The 25,434-nt window shown below is 38.0% G+C and overlaps 1 protein-coding gene and 1 long non-coding RNA gene across 4 annotated transcripts in view; both read left to right on the top strand.

The window, feature by feature from the left end:
• ttc14 (tetratricopeptide repeat domain 14) overlaps nucleotides 1-22,595 on the top strand; it is a 62,063-nt gene extending 39,468 nt beyond the window's left edge. For 2 of the 3 annotated variants that reach the window (XM_043702365.1, XM_043702366.1), the window contains 5 exons: nucleotides 1,821-1,940; nucleotides 3,138-3,260; nucleotides 16,053-16,170; nucleotides 18,951-19,048; nucleotides 19,992-22,594. In XM_043702365.1, coding sequence (XP_043558300.1) covers nucleotides 1,821-1,940; nucleotides 3,138-3,260; nucleotides 16,053-16,170; nucleotides 18,951-19,048; nucleotides 19,992-20,958 — 1,426 coding nt within the window. In that variant the 3' untranslated portion in view covers nucleotides 20,959-22,594. Of the gene's footprint in view, nucleotides 1-1,820; nucleotides 1,941-3,137; nucleotides 3,261-16,052; nucleotides 16,171-18,950; nucleotides 19,049-19,991 lie in introns of all 3 variants that reach the window. The other variant, XM_043702367.1, reaches the window with a different exon arrangement.
• Nucleotides 22,596-24,086: 1,491 nt separating this feature from the next.
• Nucleotides 24,087-25,434, top strand: part of LOC122556014 — a 39,555-nt gene continuing 38,207 nt past the window's right edge. The window contains exon 1 of the long non-coding RNA XR_006313434.1: nucleotides 24,087-24,786. This is a non-coding gene — a long non-coding RNA (uncharacterized LOC122556014). The remainder of the gene's footprint in view (nucleotides 24,787-25,434) is intronic.

Raw genomic sequence — 25,434 nt, 5'->3', positions numbered from 1 at the left:
GATTAATGAGAATGATATTGGGCCTTAAAGAGTTAAATTACAAGGATGAATTGCATCATCTTAGTTTATAGAGGCTTATAAAATCATGAGGGGCATGGATAGGGTAAATAGACAAGGTCTTTTCCCTGGGATGGGAGAGTCCAGAACTAGAGGACATAGGTTTAGGGTGAGAGGGGAAAGATTTAAAATGGCGTGAAGGGCAACATTTTCACGTAGAGGGTAGTGTGTGTATGGAATGAGCTGCCAGAGGAAGTGGTGGAAGGTGATACAATTAAAACTTTCAAAAGGCTTCTGGATTGGTATATGAATAGGAAGTTTCGAGGGATCTGAATCGAGTGCTGGCAAATGGTGACTAGATTAGATTAGGATATCTGGTTGGCATTGACAAGTTGGACCAAAGTGTCTGTTTCCGTGCTGTATATCTCTACGACTCTGTTCAACCTGTCCTCATAAGGCAGTCCCTCCATACTTGGTATCAGCCTAGTGAATGTTCTCTGGACTACTTCATTTACCAATATGTCTTTTCTTGGATAAGGGTTCCCAAACTATTCACAATATTCCAGTTGTGGTCTGAGAGTACACAGTCCTCTCTTGGTTTATGATGTTTTTCTTTTACAAAAAGAATTATCTAACAATTGGAATTAGACAAAGTTATGAAACAAAATCATAACACAACAGAGACTCTCTTATAAAACATTGAAACGTAAGTTTAAGTGCTTCTGACATAAACTTGAGTCAAAAGTCACACAACATCAGGCTGTAGTCCAACAGGTTTATTTAAAATCACAAGCTTTTTGAATGGTGCCCTTTGTCGGGTGAAGTGACGACAGCACCCAGGCACAGACTTGATAATCAGAAAGATCAAACAATCGTACAAATGGTAAGAGTGGAATGTTGACAGGCCGAATAATAGGTCTCTGCAGATGATCAAGAGTGTCAGATGGCATGAGTAAATGTCAGCAGCTGAATAACAAATGAAAGGATGACCTATAATCCAATTGAGGCAAAGCGATAATTACAAAAGATTAAAAATGTGGTTCTGGAGATAAATCAAATGACTGGAATAACATGCTGGGTGTAGGAGATGCATTCTGAGGGTCTAACCAAAGGAAAAAGTCATCCAAAACAGTACAAACTAATTAAGATAGAGAGATCAGAACAAGTTATAAAGCTAATGATGTCAAAACAGGACAGTAAGGAAGATTTTACAGAACACTATGGTGGGGTCAAATGTAGTGTGACATGAACCCAAGATCACAGTTCACTCCATCTTTGTGCATACGGAACTTAGCTATCAGTTTCTGCTTGGCAATTCTGCATTGTTGCGTATCTTGAAGACCAACTTGGAGGATGCTTACCTGAAGATCGGAGGCTGAATGATCTTGTGCACCCCAGTCCAACATCGACACATCCACATCTAAACTTGAGTGATTTACGAGCTGTGCAATGTGAAGTTGTCATTTTGAAAAATGACAAATAAGTATTATTTGACTCCTGCCAGTACAATTATTTACAAACTATTTAGCATCTTTTAAGGGTAGTTGACCATTTACTTGGTGATGACATACATTCCAGAAACAATTGCAGCACTGCACAAACTTGCATGCTTTTGAAATTGACAGTAAGAAAATTACTAGTTAGTGCTTATGCCAGAACTGTTGTTCTGATATTTAGAATTAGTATTCATGTAGATATTCAAAATGCCCATAAAATGCATTAGCATCATTGGTTTCAAGTTAATTGAATTATGTGAAATGGTTTGTGGAAATAATAAATATTTGATTCCCTACTGACTTAGGTTTGTCCTTCTTTCCCTATAGTGTCAAGACTGGGGTGGACCATTTTAAAGCGGGACACCATGTTGATGCCATGAATGAGTACAACAAAGCCCTAGAAATTGACAGTAATAATGTTGAAGCTCTTGTGGCTCGTGGTGCTCTGTAAGTTTGTGATAGGCTGTACGCTACTACAGTAACATTAGTTTGTCTGTACTAACATTAATATTGTCCAGTTTTTTTTGGTTAGGAGTCATCACATATAGATCCTTTTGGTGGTTCAAAGAATAAACGTACCATGTAGTGTTGTGCCAAACCATACAGATCATAAAAGTACCATATTTAATCAGTCGTCTGTCTTACGTCAGCTAGTCTTGGTCAGAGTGACAAGTGGGAATTTTGCAGTTAGAAATGATGCCTCTGCTTTAACTGGGCCGGATTTCTGCTTTTATTTGCTATCTAATTACTTTGTTTGAAGTATGTACATAAGTAGAAATGAAATTTGGGTCAGCTGAGATGATTTCACCATTCAGTCTGTTGGCACTGCTGCCCATGTTTTTACTTCAATGGCAGTCTAAAAGTAGTATTGTATTGTTACTGGAAGATGTACTTCCTTGCCTAGCTAAGGCAGGGTAGAAGTAAGAAAGAGAAACTATTATAATTTTTCTCATAGCTTGTTTCTAATATTTCTATCTGTGACGTGAAAACATATCTTGCTGTGAATAACCTTGGAATTTCCCTCACAATGTTTACAATCTCTCCAGAATAAATTTGATTTATGCGTGGTGTGTATAATATCATGCATAATATCAAACTATCACAGAATCTCTACAGTGCAGAATGAGGCCATTTAGCCCATCAAGTCTGCACAGATCCTCTGAAGAGCATCCCACCCAGAAACCCCCCCGACTCTATCTCTGCAACCCCACATTTACCGTGACTTACCCCACATTTAGCTTGGCCAATATACCTAACCTACACACCTTTGAACTGTGGGAGGAAACTGTGGCACCGGATGGAAACCCACATGGACACAGAAAACATGCAAACTCCATGCACAGTCACCCCAAGACTGGAATCAAATCCGGGTCTCTGGTGCTGATGAGGCAGCAGTGCTCATCACTGAGCCACCGTGCCGCCTTTGGTGTTAGGATTTTGTCATTTGGCGAAATAGCTTTGATTAAAACTCTAGCCAGGAGAAATTGATGCTGTCTCACTAATGTTAATTGGAAGGTCCAAAAACGTAGAGACTCTGCTTTTCTTAAAAAAAACAATGTTAGCAATGTGAGAATAGTCAATAATTTACTCAGTAATAACCATTAAACTGTATTTTGTTAACATTTCTTTGCCATTTTATTTTAGTTATGCAACAAAAGGAAGTCTAAACAAAGCTATTTCTGACTTTGACATGGCTTTGGAGACGTGCCCAGCACACAGGAATGCAAAGAAATATCTCTGTCAAACTCTGGTGGAAAGAGGAGGCCAGTAAGTGAGAATACTTTGAATAAAACAAAACATACCAGTTAATTTCTCGTGGCATTATACTTAAGAAGTCAAAATCTAGAGTAGGTTTCTCTGCGAATCAGTCTATACGGCTGGAAGGATTAATTTGACTGCAGCATGGATTTAAAATGAGACGGTGGTATAGTGATAAAAGCACTGGACTAATATTCTTAGGATGCAAGCTAATGTTCCACCATGACAACTGGCGTAATTTGAATTCAATGCGTACATTTTGGAATTAAAAAGCTAGTCTGTTAGTGATCACCAAGCATTTGCCGATCGTCATAAAAATAAAATCTGATTCACAATGTCCTTTAGGGAAGGAAATCTGCCATTTTCACCTGGTCTGACCTACATGTGACAGTATAGTTGACTCTTAACTACCCTCTGAAATGGCCCAGGAAACCAATCTGTTCAGGGGCAGTTAAGATGGGAAGTAAATTCACATGTTGTGAAATAAAAAAGATGTTTCCATTTTAAACATCGTGCAATTTTAAAAGTTTATTGCTTCAATTTTATATGCTTTAGAGTTAAGTAAATCAGCTAGTTTTACAAATCTAGAAGTGGAATTAATTTCCGCTTTGGAGCTTTTCTGTGGTGGACCCTGAGTACATGGTAGCTATGTTTTTAAGAAACTATATGTTCCAAGTGCACCATGACTGGCAAGTATAATTAAAATGAAACAAATTTCTCTGGCAGTTTCCATTATAAATGGATGTTTTTAAATTTATGATAGTTGGCAGTGGACAATGTTAACATTTGTATTTAGCTTTTTGCATAGTTAAGATAATTTTGATTTGAATAATTAGCAAAGAGACTAATTTCTTCTCAGACCATTTGTTGGTCACTGAAACTCTGACATAATGATGATAGAACAGTTCAAGTAAATGATTTTGTTGCAGTATTCCTTTCTAATGGTAACTCAGCTGACGTTTTTCTTCAACACATTGATAAAATGTGTCAATATAATCTGTTGCCAGTTTCACTTTGATGTCATTTGTAACAGACTTTCTCTTCTGTGGTCTGTTTGTATACATGAGCTTTTCCTGCCTCTTTTCAGATGTTCCCCCCCTTTCTCCCCTTGCTGGCACAGTTGCTTCCAGGTATTTCATCCCACCCTGTGTCCCTGCCATTGAAGTGACACAGCCTTGCCTCCGCCTTCTGTTCTTGCCTTGGGACAGGTAGCTGTTGTTCAGATGCTCCTCACTCTTAGTGCCCCTTCTGAGCTCTCTGAGGTCCTTAGCTCGATCTAATAAGGGGTTAATGGGTACAGGTAGCCCTGAGACTTAAACTGCTATTTGCACTGATGATATCTAGCACTCAGTGGTATTCGTTCTCCTGCATGGGGAAACAATGTCTTTTGCATCTACCCTGTCAAGTTCCGTAAGAACCTTCAATAAGGCTGGCTCCCATTCTTCTTAACACCAATGAGTACAGGCCCAATTTCCTCATCTGTCCTCAAAAATAAGCCCTCCAAGCCCAGAATCAACCTGGTGAACCTTCTCTGAACTTAGTGTTACAATATGCATTTAAATGCTTCTTTGTTAGTATTCCTCAGTATTTTTCATGATCTAAAGCGTTCAAAGATGCAATGTGTACCATAAGTTTCTTAAGGTGGTGGCAGATTTTTTTTTAATTTTGAAATAATAATTGTTATTTATTTACATGTTAGTTTGTAGGAAAATATAGAAACCAAATGCTTTGCAATATACTGAGAGAAGCTCACCTGTGCTCCAGCTCCATGGAGTTTCTAGCTTGCATTTAGTATCTGTTACGAGGTCTGAAATATTTTTGACCAACAACATAGATTCTCTCTTGTAGAATCTTGCCACAGGTCCTTCTCATATAGGTTTCTCCAATGTGAGGAGGTGATGGCCTAGTGATATTATCACTGGACTGTTATTCCAAAGACCTAGAACAAGTTCTGGGGACCAATGTTTGAATCCTAACATGGAATTTGAGTTCAATAGAAATCTGGAATTAAGAATCTAATGATAACCATGAATCCATAGCTGATAGTCAGAAAAACCTATCTAGTTCACTAATGCCCTTGAAGGAGGGAAACTGCCATTCTTACCTGGTTTGGCCTTCATGTGACTTCAGACCCACAGCAATGTGGTTGACTCTTAATTGCCCTCTGGACCATTAAGGGGGTGGCAATAAATGCTGGCCTGCCAGCAAATCCCTAATGAATAAAACAAATGTTTGGCTCTTTCATTTGTTGACTGTCTCTTTGAGCTACCTTCTTGAAGCTGTGCTTGGAGTCTTGTTCCAAGCTGACTAGAATCTGCACTGTCCTTAATATGTTGTTTGATAGATCTGTGCCACAGTCACCTTATGAAAGATACATCAGTCACAAGGCTGCAGCTTTTCTCCTTTGGGATCTGAAGGACCTGACTGACTGGTTCAGTTTGGTAATAGATAAGAATCCAACAGGAACGGGTTTTGCTTAACAAGATGTAGTTATTTACATAGACACAAATATATCAATTGGGAGCAGCATTAGGCTATTCAATTTTTCAAGCCTGCTGTGCTGTTAATATGATCATGGCCGATCATCCAACTCAGTATCTTGTTCCTGCTTTTGATCCCTTTAACTGTAAGAACTATATCTGATTCCTTTTGAGAACATTGTGTTTTGTCCTCAAACTGCAATTTTTTTGAGTTCACTCATCGCTTCCAGTTTCTGATTTACAAGTGTTTCTGGAATATTACCTGTGTTACCTACAATGAAAACTGTTGTAAAGTATTATTCCTTTCACATGCCATATCCTTTATTTCCCATTATGAATTCGTCAGGCTCACTTTTCATAGGGGAGAAAGTGAGGTCTGCAGATGCTGGAGATCAGAGCGGAAAATGTGTTGCTGGAAAAGCGCAGCAGGTCAGGCAGCATCCAGGGAACAGGAGAATCGACGTTTCGGGCATAAGCCCTTCTTCAGGAATGATCATTGTATAACCACTAGATCCAGTTGTGTTGTGCATCTGCCAAAGAGTTATCTTAATGTATAAAGACATGGTACTAATGTACATCCTTCTACATATTTATCAGAACAGGTTTCCTACTCTTTAGAGGGAAAATCTAGGATATTGTATTATTGCACAGATCTCAGAAAGGCAATCTACATTTAAGACAGCGAGATGAGATCATGATATGTGAGCAATCGTATAATTGGTCTCCATCTTTCTGTACATTCAGTTGGTAGTCAACATGCTAGCCAATCTGTTAGTCAGCCAGTCAACCATGTATGTTATAGTAATTAAGGCTGAAATGCAAGTCTGAGCAGCCATATCAGTATTACATAACTAGTTGAGTAAATTTCCGCATTTCTGACTCCATATAAACATGACTGGTATACATTAAAATTTAGAAAACTACATAGCACATTAATGTCCTTCCATGTTTTAGGCTTTTAGAGCCTTGCTAGACTATCTTCTTAATGGCCCCTTGAGAGTGACGATGGTGTGCTTCCATTCCAATTTGATGAGCTGTGAGATATCTAATAGGTCCACTGTGCAATCTGCAGACTCTGCCAAATGTGGGGCGGTGACGTTTGAAGATATGGGTAGATGGGTTGGAAACTGCTTTAGCAATGAGGAATAAATGTTGACCAACTTTAAACATCAAAGCCCAAGATGGCTGGTGTTTTTATTCTCCCAAAAATAAATAAATCTACTTCACCACCATCCCCACACACCCCAACATTCCCTCAAAGTGGCAAGGCTGTGTATTTGTGCAGTTATTCCGAGGTTCTACCTGCAGTGATCGGTCTCAACACGCCATTGTGGCAATGACTCCAGGTTACAGATGGCTACTGCCATGTATGGACCTCAGAGGCTCTCTCAGCCGGAAAGAAAATCAGCCCCTACTCCTCCTCACTCCCCATTCCACTCGTAGTTTAATTTCATTGTCCCTGTCTCTTTGTAGTACAGAGTTGAGATGAACTATTGGTTTGGATTGTTTCAAAATAACAAAACTGTTTATAGCATTATTACAGTCTAAGTCTAATGTGTCATAGTTGTTAGGAAACTTCAATTGAGGTTTAAAACTCTCCTGGAGGAGTTGCAGCTTTTGATATTTCACAACATAAAAGCCTAATAATGGGCATCCTGTTAATGGAAACAGTTGGTCAGACACTAATTAACTCCCATGCATTCCACAGGATTTGCAAAGTATGAGTGATGGGGTGAAGGAACATTTCTGTTCTACAGTGAGTTATTGGTCGTGTTTCTATTAGAGGCTTCTGCTAGATACAAAGCCCATATTTACTGGTGGTAATGATAGTGTCAAGATGCTCTATTAGTAGGTCCATAAGCACTGGTGTAGATGAGTTTGTGTCTAATTGTAAATCCTAACATGGTAAATTACAACATTAAAAAGGCATCTGGATGGGTATATGAATAGGAAGGGTTTAGCGGGATATGGGCCAAGTGCTGGCAAATGGGACTAGATTAGGTTAGGATATCTGGTCAGCATGGACAAATTGGACTGAAGGGTTTGTTTCCGTACTGTATACCTCTTACTCTATGAACTTAAAAGGTTTGCTATCTTGAGATAGAATTTTCCCTTCTGAGAGTGGTGAGTGAGATGACTTAAATCGGCTGAGATTCTAGATATCAAATCCTCATGTCAAGAAAATCTCTCCCAGACTAGAGGAGTTCAGGACCTCCCTGTTGTGTGGTGAGAAGCTTACGTTCATGCATTTGCAGCTCATTAATATCTCAAATCATCCTAGCAATGTTCCAACTTCCAACTCTCCTCTCTTCTATCAAGAAATCTGACGGCATACAAACTTGAGCAGCAAAACATAGTAGGTTCCTCCAACTTGTGCTGATAGACAAGATGTGAGCATAAGGAATGATCATGCCGGCCATTGGCTTCTGTTTACATGAAACAGCTTTCTCTTTACAAGGCCCTGTGTTGTGAATGATCATGCTGTTCCTAACCCTTTAAACCATGTAGTTCATAATTGGAAAATATCCAGCCTCACAACTCATCAGACTTGGTCTCGGCCCAACTCTGTCATGACTTCAAATCATTGACCTCTTTGAGCTGAGGGGTTGTCAGGACTTCAAGTTTGTCCAGCAGGGTAAGATAAAAGGTAGGGAGGAGGGACTTGGGGGAGGGGCGTCGGAAATGCGATAGGTGGAAAGAGATGAAGGTGAGGGTGATAGGTCAGACTGGGGTGGGGGCGGAGAGGTCAGGAAGAACCTGACCTCTTCTTCCTGACCTCTCCGCCCCCACCCCAGTCTGACCTATCACCCTCACCTTGACCTCTTTCCACCTATCGCATTTCCGACGCCCCTCCCCCAAGTCCCTCCTCCCTACCTTTTATCTTAGCCTGCTGGACACACTTTCCTCATTCCTGAAGAAGGGCTTATGCCCAAAACGTCGATTCTCCTGTTCCCTGGATGCTACCTGACCTGCTGCGCTTTTCCAGCAACACATTTTCAACTCACTTTACATAGGACCAAAGTTCACATTCTTAACTCTTTATCATCTAAAATATCTATAGATACTCTTACTTTCTTTTCTATTTCGAGCTAATGTTCTCTCATTCACTAATAATTCCTTGTTTTCGTCATCGCTGTTTTTTATTTCTGTTGTCTCAATTTTTCCAGTCTACTATCCATCTTTGAGTGTTTTATGCTGCACCTTTAAATTTCTTAACTGTTTAATTAACCATAGGTGATGGGTCCTCTGCTTGGACATTTTCTTCCACATTGGATTATATCTGTTCTGTGTATTCAGAAATGTCCCTTTAAATTTTTGCATCTCAGTTGACAATCTTTTTATCTCATTTCTGAGTTCACTTAGCTGTGTCCATTTTCATACATTCATAATAGCCTTATTTAAGTTTAAAATTCCAGTCTTGGGGCTTGCTCTTCTCTCTCTCAAAGTAAATGTAAACTATTATAATCCTGCTACCTGCGGGTACCTTCTTGACAAGATTGTTAATTCTTTTGTTGTGCCAAACCAGATTCACAATAATTTGATTTCCGGTTGGCTCCAGAATATGCTGTTTTAAATTCCCCATCTGTACTACTTTTCTACATCTAATTTTTGAAGTCTCTGTTTGAACCTCCCATGATTATCACTGCACCTTTGTGAAAAGCTTCCTTTATCTCTGTTTAAACCCCATCCTGCTTTATGTTTGCTATTAAGTGACCTGTGTACGACTCCCACAAGTGGCTTCTTGCCTTTAATTTTTCTACGGAACCGACTAGTTGATTTTAATTTTTCTTTTCCATATCCAAACCTCCATCCTTTTTTTTTTACTACTTGGGTATTCTTCTCTGTTGTACTAAACCATAATTAACACAGCAATCTTTGCCTCCTTGAAACACTGCAGTCCACACGCTGTAGGTAGACCAATAATGCAGCAAAAACAGTAGTTCCAGGATTTTCACTGTGTGACTTTTAATGAATGACTATATAGTTCCAATCAGGATGGCTTAGAGTGAAACTTGAAGGTGATAGTGTTTCCATGTATCTTCTACCCTTGTCCTTCCAAATGGTAGTGATTGTAGATTTGAAAGGTACTGGTGAATTTCTACAGTGCATCTTGCAGATGGTTTGCTTTGTTGCCACTGAACATTGGACGTTAAGGGAGTGAATGTGGATATGGTACCAATCAAATTGGCTATTTTGGCATGGATAGTCTCTTGCTTCCTGGGTATTGTTGGCGCTGCAATTATCCAGATAAGTCCAGGGAGTATTGCATTACACTCTTGACTTATGCCTTATAAAAGGTAGACAGCTTTGGGGAATAAGGAGGAGAGCTCCTCCCTGTTGGATTCCTAGCCTCTGAACTGTTCTTGTAGACACAGTATTTATATAGAGCATCCAGTTGAGTTTCTCGTCAATGGGAGTGACCATGACATTTATAGAGGGTTTTTCTGTGATTGGTAATGCCTTAGAATGTCAAAGGTTGATGGTTAGATTTTCTCTTGTTGGAAACAGTCATTGCCTTTGTCACATAGCTAGGCCTTTTTATTTTCAGAAGCTGTTCCTTGGCTCAAGGAGACTCTGTCCTTGATTTTGTTCAGAGGGGTAATAAATCAAGCTAGGCTTCGATCAAACTGGTTTGGTACAGAGATGAAAAGGATTTTGAGAGGCCTTTTGTTTATATGTAAACAGATGAGACTTCAGGCCAAAGTGGTCATGTTTTAGAAGTGACCTGTGGAATGCAAGGGGAGTGGTCAGCTCTCTAGCTCAGCAGTTTGGTTCAGTCCAGTACAGAACTGGTTGGGAGTTCAACAGTGAGCTGTGTGGAAACTCTGTCTTTTGCCCTTCTAACTTCAACCTATAAGTGTCTGACCCTTGTTTGTACTGTGTTTTAAAGGAGGTTTGCTTATTGGGACTGTTGTGTAGATTCGGAACAGCATAATTAAGTCTAGTTTGGATAGACTGAGTTCTGTAGGGGTTCTTTATTCTGTTTTTTGTGTTTCATTGTGTAATTTGTGAATTAATTTTGTCTGTTTTAAAACCTGACAGCTACCTCACTCCGGGTAATGTTCACTGTATATTTACCGAAACAGTTTGCAAAGTTATGGTCTGGATTGCCTGCTTCAGAATGTTTTGAGCTGAAAATGTGTTGCTGGAAAAGCGCAGCAGGTCAGGCAGCATCCAAGGAACAGGAGAATCGACGTTTCGGGCATAAGCCCTTCTTCAGGAAATGTTTTGAGTGGTCTTGCCTAGTCAATAACACCTGGCATTTGTATGGCATGAATTTTACTTGGTAGTTGTCAACCCAAACCTAGGTAGTGTCCAGGTCTTGCTACATTTGGACATGGACTGCTTTAGTTACACATCTTTTCAACTTTGATTCCTTGCCTCCAGGATTTATTTCAAAACTCTTTCTACTTCCTTAGTTATGTGGCTCACTAGAATGATTGCTGTGTAGTCTCCAACAGTACAGCCCCACTTTACCCAGTTTTGATGCCAGTGACCCACAAAGTGGAGCCCATTTCTGACACCAGTCTGTGAGAAACCTATTCAGTTCTCTGATCTTTCTTGCCCTATGACAATTTGCTCATGTTTAAGTAATAATGCAACGATTAGTACCATTTGAGGTCCTGCTTTTTGATTTGGTGACTAGCTCCTCATACAGATTATACAGAACCTCTTTCTATGCCATGTCTGTATCGACATGGACAGCACAACTAGATTCCATCCCTCTCATTGTGAGTTCCTTTATGTCCTAAACCCTGCCACCAGGCAAGCCATTCCATCTTCTGGACTCTTGTTCCTTTAAGCAGAGAGCAGTGTCAAACCCCTCACTCCATTGTCTTTGACCATCATCACATTCCTTTTTTCTCCTTTTTGTACAAGTTTCATTGGTATGATAAACATATTTGTTGTATAAGGCATTGGCCTGAAAGGGGTAACTCTCACAAATCTTTGGAAAAGCTCTGTGCACTGATAGGTAAAGCATTTGTGTCTGGAAGGAGCAAGTTAGCTTTAAGTAGTTGTTCTAGGTTATAGTTCAAAGTTAGTGCTTCTGTAGTGTACATCCAGGAAGCACAGAATTGTTTGCTATCTCTTTTAAGATAATATTGTTTCTTACTTAGTATTAATGTAGTTGACCAGATTGAAGTTATGTAATGTGTTATTTTACAATTATTCATTAACCAACTTGTTACTCCAGCTTCTGCCAAAGACTTGATAGCAGTTACTCCTTTACCACCTAATACTAATAAGCTCCATAGACTAGAGCTATAAGCAAGTTGGTGGCATTAAATCCATCAAAGGAGGTCCTGGCAGAACCAGGTGCTGGCTGCAGGCATCTCTTAAACAATTGTAACTGAGAAAGAGGGAGAGCGAGATGGTATGTCCTTCTCCTTTGATATCTAGAACTGTTCTCTCACCCAAGTTGAGATAACATCATATTGGGCAGTATTTCTTGGACTCCTCAGCATTAACAGTTAATGCTGAGGAATACATACATATTTCGTGATGTATTTTATTCTGCAAGTTATTTCAGAAAGCACAATGCTGTACATTTGTAGTACAGCATTTCAACTTGCATATTGGATTTTTCTCAACCAGGAACAACAGAGGATCCCAGCTTGGGGTTAAAATTGATTCCTCTGGAATCTGATTCATTAAAGTCACAGTTTTTGGTAATGCAACCATAAACTTATGTAATGACTATCTGTGCCAAGAACGTAATGTGCACTTGAACTAATGATTCAAATTCCCCAGCCTTCTGGGTTTTGTATAATTGCAGCATAATGTCTGTATCTTTATACTCCAGCTCTTCAGATATGAAGACTAGCATTTCATTAGCATTCTGGACTATTTTCTGCACCTGTTCATGGCAAATTAAAGAGCTGTGCACCTGAACCATTATATCTTGATGGACATGCACTATATTTAACTTTGTGTCTTTTTGAAAAAAACTCTGATCTGTCCTTTTTCAGTTCGAAATGGATAATGTCACACTTGTATTAAAAATCCATTTGCCACAACTTTTCCAATTTACCTAATCTGATGATATCCTGTTGTAACTTTATGTTGTCAACAACATAATGCAGTGCTACACAATTTAGTATTGTCACCAAATTTGAATGTTTACTATTGTATCAGTATCTAAGTCATTAATGAATGTTGTGAATAATTGACCCAATACAGATCCCTGTGGGACACCACTAGTCACCTGTCAATTTGAGTACTTAACCATTATTTGAACTCTGTTTTCAGCCACTCACCAATTTCCTATCCGTCAGTAAATTATCCTCAATTCCATGGGTTTTCACCTTAGCTGGCAGTCTTCTATGTGGGACTTTATCAACAGCTTCTGGAAGTCCACATGAACAACATCCATTGACCTATCTCTATCCACCACCTTTGCATTCCCTTTTTTAAAAAAACTAGAGGTTTGACAGGCATAACCTGCCCTTCAGATTGATTGGACTAACTAAACTGGTAGTAATTTGACCGGAGGAGGATTTCCTGGAATGTATGAGGGTGGTTTCCTCAACCAATATATCGAGCAAGCCATCCTCAACTGGGTATTGTGTAATGAGAGAGGATTAATTAGCAACATTGTAGTGTGAGATTCTTTGGGAAATATGATATAATTCTTCATTAATATGAAGAATGGCACAGTTAAATCTGAGACTAGGGTCCTGAACTTAAAGAAAGCTAGTTTTGTTGGTATGAGGCATGCATTGCTGAGAATATGTTGGCCGAGGAAACTTAAGAGGTTGATGGAGGATAGGTAATGGCAGACATTTAAAGAACACATGGATGAACTTCAACAACTTTACATTCTCATCTGGCCTAAGAGTAAAACAGGAAGGTAACTCAATCATGGCTAACAAGGGAAATGAGGGATCGTGTTAAAGCCAAATAGGAGGCATATAAGTTGGCCAGAAAAAGCAGTAAACATGAGGATTGGGTGAAATTCAAAATTCAGCAGAGGAGGACAAAGGGTTTAATTCAGACTAGAATATGAAAGCAACTTCCGGAAAACATAAAAATATAAAACATAAAAACTGACTATGAAAGCTTCCATAGATATGTAAAGAGAAAAAGACTAGTGAAGACAAATGTAGGTGAATTCATCAAGCACAACAAAGAGATTACAGACCAGTTGAAAAAAAATACCTTGGATTTGTCTTAACTAAACAGGACACAAATAACCTTCTCAAAATGCTAGAGGGCAGAAGGTCAAGCATGAAGGAGGAACTGTTGGAAATCCTATTAGTCAGGAAATGGTATTAGGAAATTGATGGGATTAAAACCTGATAAATCCCCAGGGCCTGATGCTCTGCATCCCAGAGTACTTAAGGAAATGGCCTTTGAAATAGTGGACACATTGATCATTTTCCAGCATTCTGGAAGAGTTCCAGTGGACTGGAGAGTAGCCAATGTAGCCCCACTCTTCCTTCTTTTTAAAAAGAAGCAAGGAGAAAGAAAACGGGGAATTATGGCTGGTTAGCCTGACATCGATGGTGGGGAAGATGCTGGAGTCAATTATTAAGGATGCAATAACTAAGCATTTGAAAAGTGGTGACCAAATCGGCCCAAGTCAGCATGTGTTAATGAAAGGAAAATCATTCCTGACAAACCTTCTAGAATTTTGTGAGGATGTGACCAATAGAATGGACAAGGGAGAATCAGTCGATGTTGTGTGTCAGGCCTTTCAAAAGGCTTTTGACAAGGTTCCACATGAGATTAATCAGGAAAATTAAAGACCATGGTATCAGTGGTAATGCATTTTCATGGATAAAGAACTGGTTGGTAGATAGGAAGCAGAGAGTTAGAATAAACAGGTCATTTTCACAACGGCAGGCAGTGACAAATGGGGGTGCCACAGGGTTCAGAGCTGGAATTCCAGCTGTTGACAGTATACATTAACAATTTGGACAAAAGAATTAAATGCAATATCTCTAAATTTGCAAATGACACTGTATGCTGTGAGAAGGATGTTAAGAGGCTGCAGGGTGACTTGGACAGGTTGGTTGAATAGGCAAATACTTGACAAATGCAATATAATGTGGATAAATGTGAGGTTATCAACTTTAGTGGCCAAAACTGGAAGGGAGACTATTATCTGAATGGTGTCAGTTTAGGAAAAAGTGTGGTGCACTGACAGGTGCTGTAGGTGGTGAGGAAAATTACTGCCATGCTGGCCTTCATAGCATGAGGATTTGAATATAGGAGTAGGGATGTCTTGCTTGAGTATTGTGTGCAGTTTTGGTCTCCTAGTCTGAAGAAGGACATCCTTGCTATTGAGGGAGTCCAGCGAAGGTTCACTTGACTGATTCCCATGATAGCAAGATTGACATATGAGAAAAGCCTGATTGACTGAGCTCGTACTCACTGGAATTCAGAAGAATGAGGGGGGGATCTTGTAGAAACACATAACATCCTGATGGAACTGGACAAGCTAGATCCTGAAAGAATGTTCACGATGTTGGGCAAGTCCAGCACTAGGGGTCACAGTCTAAGAATCAGGGGTAAGCCATTCAGGACTGAGATGAGGAAGAATTTCTTTGCTCAGCATTCCAAAAATTCACATCTCCATCTCACAGAGAGCTGTTGGGTTCAGTTGGTTACATGTATTCAAGAGGGAGCTGGAAGTGGCACTTGTGGCTAAAGGAATCAAGGGGTGTGGAGAGAAAGCGGGAATGGGATACTGAAAATGTATGATAAACCATGATTATACTGAATGGTGGTGCAGGCTTAAAGGGCCAAATGGCCTACTTCACTTATTTTCAGCATTTCTTGAATCCAGGTGATCAGTTATCCTATCCTTGATGATGGACTCCAACAATTTACACAACACAGATGTCAGAATAACTAGTCTGTAATACTTTGGTTTCCCTCTGTCATCTTTCTTAAAGAGTGGAGTGACATGAGGAAATTTCCAATCCAGAGGTATAATTCCTAAATTTGGGGAACTCTGAAAGAGAATGGTTAGGGCATTGGCAATGTGCTCTCCTACCTCCTTTAACACCTGTGCAAAAGAAAATCTTGATCCTAGCCTCATCGCCATCTTCTGTCGAGAGAGAAGAGAAACAGAATGCAGATGCACAGCAAGCGGTCAAACTAACTATATTTACATCAAATAGGGAATGCTGGAGGAACTCATTTCTGACTGTATCTGTGGTTAGCGAAACAGTTTAACATTTTGAGAACTTTATTCTGCATCTTTACCTGCACAATACCACTCTAAATACATCAGTGTTTACTAACATTTTGTGCTCAGGAAAGAATTTGAATGTGATCACTTCTGATGGCTCTTAAAATAATCTTTCAACAGATTAGAAGAAGAAGAAATGCTGGCAAATGCTGAAAATTGCTATAAAAAAGCTTTGAAGCTGGATCAGACTTTTGGTGAGGCAGAGGAAGCTTTACAGAAATTAAGAAAGCACATGCAGGTGATTTACTAGGTTCAGTATGAAAACAATTTTGCTATTGATTTTTGCCTCACTCGTACACGAGTAAACTACAGGATATTCCTTATTAACTAGAAGAAGTGATACACATACATGGGCGATGTGCTCATGTGCTGGTAATAAGTACTGATCGGCCAATACCCACCACACTGGTGAATTCCAGACTTCCTCTTGGGCCATTTGTGGTGGTGAGTTTTCACTTAATGATATAGGAACATGGTACAATGTCTGTTAATATTGTTGTTGAGCAGTTTTTCAAAATAAGCTTTGGTTGGGGTTTTCTTTTTAAAGTGATGTTCGGATTGCTATATAATGACTCTTTAATGCAAGGCCCCAATCTTTAAAGTCAGATGTCAAACTGTGGAGACTGCGTTAAAGTTTTCTGAAATACTCTGCCTCATTTGGGGGCATTTTTTTTTTCAATTTAAAGGACATGATTTTATGTTATAATCTTAAAATAACTATTTAACAGACTAGATACCTTGGTGATTTTCTTAATCTTTGTTCAGCACTTCCTTTTTCTTTCTTAAAATCGATATTTGTTATTTTGTTCCTGTGTGCTTCCTTTGTTCGGGATTGTGATCAAATGTTTTCTTCATGTTTGTTTTCAAAGTTTCTCTGGGGTTTCCTCTTCAGAGTAGTGGTCTTTTCCCTACTGTCTCAATCAGTGATAACCATTGGCACAAATCAAACTAATATTCATGAAACGAAATAACTGCTATTTAGTCAGAAATGAATGATTTCTATTTCCTTCCCTTATCCATACAACATTTTCTTTTTACAACTTGAGGATTTATGTGATTCAGCAGAAATTTGGTTGAGAATATTCTGACCTAGACATGTTCCTAACAAATCTCTGGAAAAGGTGAAATTTATTGATTACAGAGATTAGCACTATTTCCTTTTTTATATAGAAAACTTTGCCGTTATTTTGTGGTATACTACAACAAACAACATGTTTTTGGTTAAAACCATAAAACCAAATAATGTAGATGCAGTTTATCACAAATTAATACTTTAATGGCATTTAAGAATATTTTAAGTGCCATTAACTTAATATTTCATAATTAATTATCTATACAGCAATTATTTTAAGATTTATGAAAAATTAACTTTATTTTCTAGGAGAGATTTTTTTTTTTTGCAGCTCCATTGTTTCTCTTGTGAGCTACAGATTTGCTAGTGTTGCTGAAAAGTAGTTTGTATCACCCAGCTATTGGTTTCGAAATTGACAATCCTGACCTTTATAAAATTTGGGTTGCTGTTTCACAAGTGGTGAAAATTAACCCTGGTCATTGGGTAAAATGCATGGCCTGAGTCTGAAATGCCTACTTACTCTTGGTAGAATGAGGTGGACTAACTGAAAGAAATCGAAAAAGTGGTATTTTACTTTGGGAGAAGTGTGATCAATTATGATTAATATAATCTATGCCAGAGTTCAGATTAGTTTAAGAATTACTCAACATCTCGCATTAAAGCAGGTTTTATACTTTGTCTTGAAATTCACAAGTTTTCATCTTGAATGCATCTAAAAATCTATTGAATGTATTTTTTTTCAGAAGTTAATTGAAGGCTGAACCAGTCAGGTTTATAAAATTGAGATCTCATGTTGTAGAATTTCCAATTTAATGCCTGTGCCGTTATAGATACACATCATATTTCTTAAAGTACAAGTATCTTGCAAAATTGTGAAATGATCTATTTAAAAATTCCCTTTTCAAAATTGTATTTCTAGTTTTTGTTTGTTAACAATTAGTTTCAAGATTGGTATGCTACTGTTCCTTGAATGTTGTGAGGCCTCTGTATTGCTACTTGCACATAACTTCCTCCTCTTGAATATTACGTTTAATGTGCATGATTTTTAAAAAGTATTTAATTTCAATGAAATCAAAGAACATAAACTGAATACTATAGTTTGCACTATTGTCAGCATTTCTGTGAACATTATTGGCGGTTATAGCTGAATAGCACTTTTATTTTATATGACCTGCTTTCTGTTTACTATATGCTCAGTAAGAAATTTCTTGCATTACTGACTTTTTTTTCTTTCTTGTTTTGTTTTTATATGCATCTCCTTTTTGGGGCCTCGGCTGCTGAAATTCATTACATACCACACCTGATCTGAACTGGATTCTGTTGCACAATCCTGGTTTGTACTTTGGTCATTGGGGAACAACTGGTAATGCATGGTGACTTTGACGGTTTCAAAAAAAACATATCTTTTGATAAATTGTACAAAACCTTTGTTTGAATTGGTCTTAACTAAATTTGTGAATATCCAATAATTCTGTTGCTTTGCTATTTTAATTAAATTTTGTTATTCCAACCTTGTGTTTATTATTTCCGTTTCTTTTGGATTTACCAAATTGGTCGTCTCTATGTTTCTGTTTTGGCTATACATGCTAATATGCTGTTTTGTTTTTTTTCTGTTGAAAAATAATCCTGACATACTGCTGTCTCCTTATCCACGATTTGTCCTGATCTCTCTGCCTTCTAATTTAATTTTTTTCTGATATTGCCACCACTTTAATTGAAATCAATCATCTTTTTACCATTTCTTGTGTTCCCGATTATTGACAAAACGTAACCAAATTTTACACAACATGCATTTGTTTTTTGATTCTAAACATGATAAACTTTTTTTAATCTTTTAAAATTGCTCATGCCACATGGTTTTCTGGATAAAAACGTGATCAATGGTGTTGCTGACTGAAAACGCAATGTAATTTTTGCCGTAATTTCCTGATGTCTGTGTATAAAAGAAATCAATTGAAAAGAAAGAAAAGGAAACTAGAGAAGAGAAAAAAGTCGAGGTGTCAAGTGCAGAGAAATTGCGTAAGCTGTTAAAAGAAGAAAAGAGGTAATTTTCTCAACAGACCAGAAGTGCAGTTGTGTGATGCCATGCGGGAAATTGAGGTAAACTGTCACCTTGCTGGATCAGTAAAGGTGGGGTTTAAAATCTACAAAATACCAACATTTCAATTTCAATTTAGTAACTCAGATAATTGCGATAACTGGTAGATGTATTTTGTGGGGTTAAATTATAAATATTTACAGAAGTGACCACATGGCTGCAATGAAAAGATTGGGTGTTGGAGCAGATACTGCTGTAGTTCAGAAATTCTTAAACCTTTGTTTGGTCGTCTTCCAAGAATTTGAATTCCAAAGTGCTTCTACAAGTTTAGTTTAGAAGGAGGGAAATCGGAATAATTCAGTTTGCTGTTTGTTCTTCTGTCTCTTAACCTATTCTTTGTGTTTCTAAACCTATTTAGCTCCAGACTGCAGTATCCTAGACTTTTTTTTCAAACCAGCTTTACAATATATTTTCTGTCCTTCGTGCATATTTGATCTTGCAGGAAATGAACAAAATTGGATATCTTTCTCCTTTTTTGGGGGACTAGTGAATCTTCTTTGTTTTCTGTATCCCAGAAATGAAATTATGTTGATTATTTCCTGTATATCACGATACGTTGAATAATTGTAGAATTATCAATTTTACCGATGGTGGCTTGGCTTTCAGATTTGTTGGAGGTGACTCTTTTTTAACCAGGTCTTGCCCATCTTGAAGTCTATCTTACATGGTTCCGCATTACAGAAATGATACAATTCTTCGAAAGTCCAACTTGTTTGGTGAACATCATCTCAGTTTAGTAGCAGCTACTTTTTTTAAATACTACTTTCTTTTATCTAATGAAAGTATTTTCTATCTTTGAAACAGTAACATATATTGAATGAAAATTAATCTTGATCTTAACATTGCATTTTAAAGACAGCAATTTTATAACCTGTATATTTCTTTCAAGAATGAAGAAAAGAAGAAAAAGGTCAACTTCTTCATCTTCAAATAATTCATCAGAATCTTCTTGGTCTGCTTCTTCATCCTCACCTGAACGTTTTAGGAAACACAGATCAACAAAGAAGCGACCAAGAAAATGTTCGGATTCCTCACGCAGTCTGAAGAGGCACTTAAGTAAGAGTTCATGTGATGAGAAAATTCATCATTCTTATAGCAATAAGAAGGAATGGTATACTCCTCCAGCTGACACTTCAGCTTCCTTTCTGAATCAGAAACAGGAAGTGGCAAAGTTGCTGGAGCAAAATGACAGGTCAGTAGACCACTGTTCAGACTTCATGGAGAAAAGAAGGTGCTGTTCAATTTCTTCATCATCAATTGAAGTTTTAGATCATCTTGGAGGTAGGTCTGAAGAAAGCAGAGATTCTTTATATCGTTCACAAACTCATGATAGTTGTAGCCAATATGATAAATGGCACAAAACAGATAAAGGCAGAGAATTGTGTGAAAAAATATCAAATGAGCAAGACAAACTTGGGAAATGGGTTCAACAAGGTGAGTTTGGAAATGAATATGGGAGGAAAACGTATGATAAAAACAATAGGAATGATTGTGGATGTTCAGGGTTAGAATATTCACATTTGTCAGCTGACAACCACCATGAAAGGAACAATTCCTGGTTAAGTAATTCTAAAAGTAAAGATAAAAGACATGATTTTGGAACAAGTGGAGATGATAGACAGGACTATGTACATGAAGGTGGAACTAGCTACAAAGACTGGAAAGGTGCAAGTGAAAGTAGACATTACAGGGATAACAAAAGGGAGAATTCCAATGTTAATACTGTTAATCATAATTCTACTCCAGGAAAGGCAGTGAAAAATATGCCACAAAATCTGCTGGAAATATTCAATCAGATTGCAGAGTTTGAGAAAGGGAAAGAACACAGCGGGAAATGTAAACAGAAAAACAAATAAGTTGCCATTGTGAAAAATATTTCATAAGTCCATTGTCTGTTATCCTTATGTAAGAAAGAAGATTGGATATGTTTTAATAAAAGTAGGAATTATAAATCCACCTAGTTTTTAAGATCTTACATAAAGCATGAAGTATTTGAATCCTTTGCATTGCATACATATGTTTTCTCATTCATTGTGTTTTCTTAGTCCATTATGTATTCTTTAAGTTGCTTAATAATTTCTTTACATATTTATGTTGTCAGCTATTGCAGTGATCATTAGGAAAAGGTTAGTATTTGTTCTAATTATCTGCATGCTTTCCTTTTCAATTGATTTTAAATGTGCTATTGTTTGTGTTGAATTGAGTTCTCAGGTTAGTACAGGGTATTGTTAAAATGTAGCTATTATGCAATGACTGGCATATGTGGGGGATGTAAAGTGCAAGAGATGAGCAGCAATTATGGCAAGTCAACTGCAGCTGTGAATATTTTATATAAGATTATTAAACATTATCCAAATGCAAGCTGTACTGGGAATTCCCTTGAAATTCAAGAAGCCAGGTGACAAATCATTTTTTGTGGGGATAAGGTGGGTGATATTCTAGGCTATGAAAGGAAGGTAGGTAACATACATGTATATCTGTTACTGCTTATTTTTTAGAATTGGGTAGTGCGAAATTGTAATTGTACTGTGTGTAATTCAGATTGGAATAATTGGCATGATGCACTTTTAAAGTCTATTACTTATTTGTGTTCAGTTCACTCTGCAAAAACATGGGATGGAAAAATCTCCATCATGGTTGGGCTATCTATGCTGGGATGAATGAAAAGGGAGTTGACAGAAAAGGGAGAGGAAATTTAAAAAAGGCTGATGTCTTAAACATGTTTTGTCATTTTCTAGTGACATGCCACCAGTTTTGATTATGATTTTACACCTGTAACGCACTGTAACATGAAACTGTTATGCTGGATTCTGTTAAGTAAATACCTTAAAATTACTAAACCTTGTATTAGTACATATACTTCAAAATATATCAGTCATAATTTATCATTAAGTTACAGGTGTTTTTTTCATTGCCCTGCAATGTCATACTTCACTTTGGGTGGATTAACTTTATTGTATTAAATTATAACAGTCTTGAGATGCAGACCATACTCTGCCATTGTTAAAACTTTACTTGCCAAAATGGAGTGTTAAATCAAAGTAACACTTAATGTGTGCTAATAACAACAACCATATAAAATAAATGATTAAAATGTCTATTTGTCTTTCATTTGCTGTTCATTAGTATCTTGATTTTTAGGACCACTTGAATGATGTATACCATGGTATTGTCATTTGGAATATTTTGAAGTACGTAATAAAACCAGTAACATTGAAATAAATAATCGTGCCAAAGAACACAAGGACTATTTTTTTCTATGTTCCTTGTTAGCCGTAGAAATTCACTTCACTGTTTTTCAGTTGTGATATTACTGGTGATTGCAAACCGAATAACATTTTTACAATTTTTTTTCATAATGAGCCAGAATGTGATCAGTGTTTACCAGATAGTTGTAATACAAACAGGCCATTCATCCCATCAATCCCATGCTGGTGTTTCTGCAACGTGATCTTCTTCATCCCTTCCACCTGAACTCCGAGATTTCCTTCTGCTCCTTTCTCCCCTGCACCTACCTGAATATATCTGTGTTATTCTTTTTAACCAATCCTTGCAGTAGCAGGTTCCACGTTCAACCCAGTCTCTGGATAAAGATGTTTCTCCTGAATTTCCTGATAGATCATTAATCATCATCTTAATACCAAGATCGCTAGTTCTGGTCTTGCCCACAAATGGAAATATTTTTGCCATATCCAAAATTTCAGATCATTTAATTAACTTAAAGACCTCTGACATACCATGCAATCATGAAGAAAGCAGCTTGTCGTAAGTTCAGCCAGATACCGAGTGTAATCTTGGTGCAGTGAGGAAGAGAATGCTGTTGCGTTACACAAATAGAGTAAGCCTAGAGAGGGAACCAGAGGCCAGCAACAGGATGTGAGAGCTGAAGCCTGGAAGCATGAATCACTTGGGCAGATAAATGAGTAAATGGTGAGTTATACTTTTTTGTTTGGTAAAGTGAACCAGTAGTTTGAATTGTTACTGGACAAGGTATAAGTATGTTTTAAATTTATAGCTGAACTAAATAAGGCACTTGATGTAACTGCAGATAATCATTGAGTGTTATTATCTAAACTTAGCTAAATTAAATGCAGTGAAGATGGTAGAGCAGGTGATGTAGTACTGCAGCTGTAAATATATGAAAGTTTGTGGACATTAGTGTGATTCACAGCAATCTAATTTAGAGTAAGTTTCTTCAGCTTAAGAAACTTTGTCTCGGAGTTGACAAGCTGGAGGCTGAACTTCAGACACTTCTTCAGGGAAGGGAGAAACTATCTGAATGCTTAGTTCCAGAGATAGTACCACCAGTTGTCCTGATGTCATCTTTAGTCAAGAACAGGAGGGTGTGACTGAGAGTCAGACAGGTACGGACACTGTGAAGATAGAAATGGAGGAGCATCAACTCTTGCAAGTGTTTAACAAGCTGTTCAAGGTTCTTGAACCATGGTATTATGACAGGGGATGAAGTTAATAGGGAATGTAGTTTATGGTAAGGAGCAATATATTCAGGGAGAAAGGTATGGTGCTTTGTAGCCAAGAATGAGAGTCCTGAAGGCAATGTTGATTGTGGTACCAGGGTTCAGGACATCTACTGTGAATTGGAGAGGAGCCTGCAGTGGGAGGTGGAGGACCGAATTGTTATTGACGTAATGACATAACCAGGAATGAGCTTGGGGAATATAAGCAAGGTAAAATAAAAAGCAAAGCCTTCAAAATAATCTCTGGATTATTACCTGAGCCATGAGCAAATTGGCATGGAGTAAATAAGATTAAAGAGATGAATGCATGGCTCAAAGATGCGTGTAGGAGACAAAAACAGAAATTGCTGGAAAAATGAGCAGGTTTGGCAGCATCTGTGGAGAGAAAGCAAAGTTAATGTTTTGGGTCCAGTGATCCTTTTTCAGAACTAATATTAGCTAGGGAAAAGTTGGTGTATGTGTTGAAAATGGGGTGGGGGGGGGGAGTGTGGAAGGAGTAAACGATAGATGGAGATGAAGTCCAGAGACAGAATAAAATAATTGAGCAGACAAAAGAATGGGTAAAGGTCAGCTTGGGAGAATCAATGGCTTTTAATTCAGGCCCTAAAATTATTGAACTCAATATCAAGTCTGGAAGGCTGCAGCATCCCCAAGTTGAAAATGAGATGGTGTTCTTCCAGCTTACGCTAAGCTTCGCTGGAGTACAGCAGCAAGCCTGAGGCAGAGATGTTGGCCAAGGTGTGTTGAAGTGGCAGGTGACAGGAAGAAAAACTATACAAATCTGCAAAAACTAATGGTTGGTCAAAGGCTTGAATATACTTTAAGAACCAGCAAAAAATGACTAAAAAGGTAATAGATACAGATAATAGAGAGAACGCTGGCTAGTAATATGAAGACAATTCCACACACAAATGACCCTCAAAATATTTTTCCTCCATTTTAAGAGCAAGCTGTATTGTTCCTAAATTGCCCTCTATTTCTGGAATACTCGACAAGGAAAAACATCCATCGATAGTATCTACATATCTTGTCCATTCAGTATCTTGTATATTACAGTAAGATCACCTATCTTCTAAATTCCAATGAGTACATGCTCAATTTTTTCAATCTTTCATAAGGTAAGCCAAGTCCCGGAAAATGGAATGAGAATACATAGGTGCTTGAGGATGCATGTGAAAATGATGGATCGAAGGACCTCTATCTGCTGTAAAATTATAAGTTTACTTTTTTAAATCAACTAAAATTGTTTTGTAACATGTTAGCACAACATGGAGTTAAAAACCAAACTTAAAGCTATTTTTGGTTCTGTCTACTTTAGAAACACAGCCTCCCAACAATATTAGAGTCATAGAGACATAGAGATGTACAGCATGGAAACAGACCTTTCGGTCCAACCCATCTATGCAGACCAGATATCCCAACCCAATCTAGTCCCACTTGCCAGCACCCAGCCCATATCCCTCCAAACCCTTTCCTATTCATATACCCATCCAAATGCCTCTTCAATGTAGCAATTGTACCAGCCTCCACCACTTCCTCTGGCTGCTCATTCCATACCAGTACCACCTTCTGCATGAAAACGTTGTCCCTTGGGTCTCTTTTATATATTTCTCCTCTCTCCCTAAACCTATGCCCTCTAGTTCTGGACTCCCCGACCCCAGGGAAAAGATTTTGCCTATTTACCCTATCCATGCCCCTCATAATTTTGTAAACCTCCATAAGGTCACCCCTCAGCCTCCGACGTTCCAGGAAAAACAGCCCCAACCTGTTCAGCCTCTCCCCATAGCTCAAATCCTCCAACCCTGCCAACATCCTTGTAAATCTTTTCTGAACCCTTTCAAGTTTCACAACATC

This window comes from Chiloscyllium plagiosum, chromosome 13, assembly GCF_004010195.1.
Source record: "Chiloscyllium plagiosum isolate BGI_BamShark_2017 chromosome 13, ASM401019v2, whole genome shotgun sequence".
Classification (NCBI taxonomy): domain Eukaryota; kingdom Metazoa; phylum Chordata; class Chondrichthyes; order Orectolobiformes; family Hemiscylliidae; genus Chiloscyllium; species Chiloscyllium plagiosum.
The sequence above is the reverse complement of the archived record's forward strand: the minus strand, read 5'-3'. Positions and strand labels throughout refer to the sequence as shown.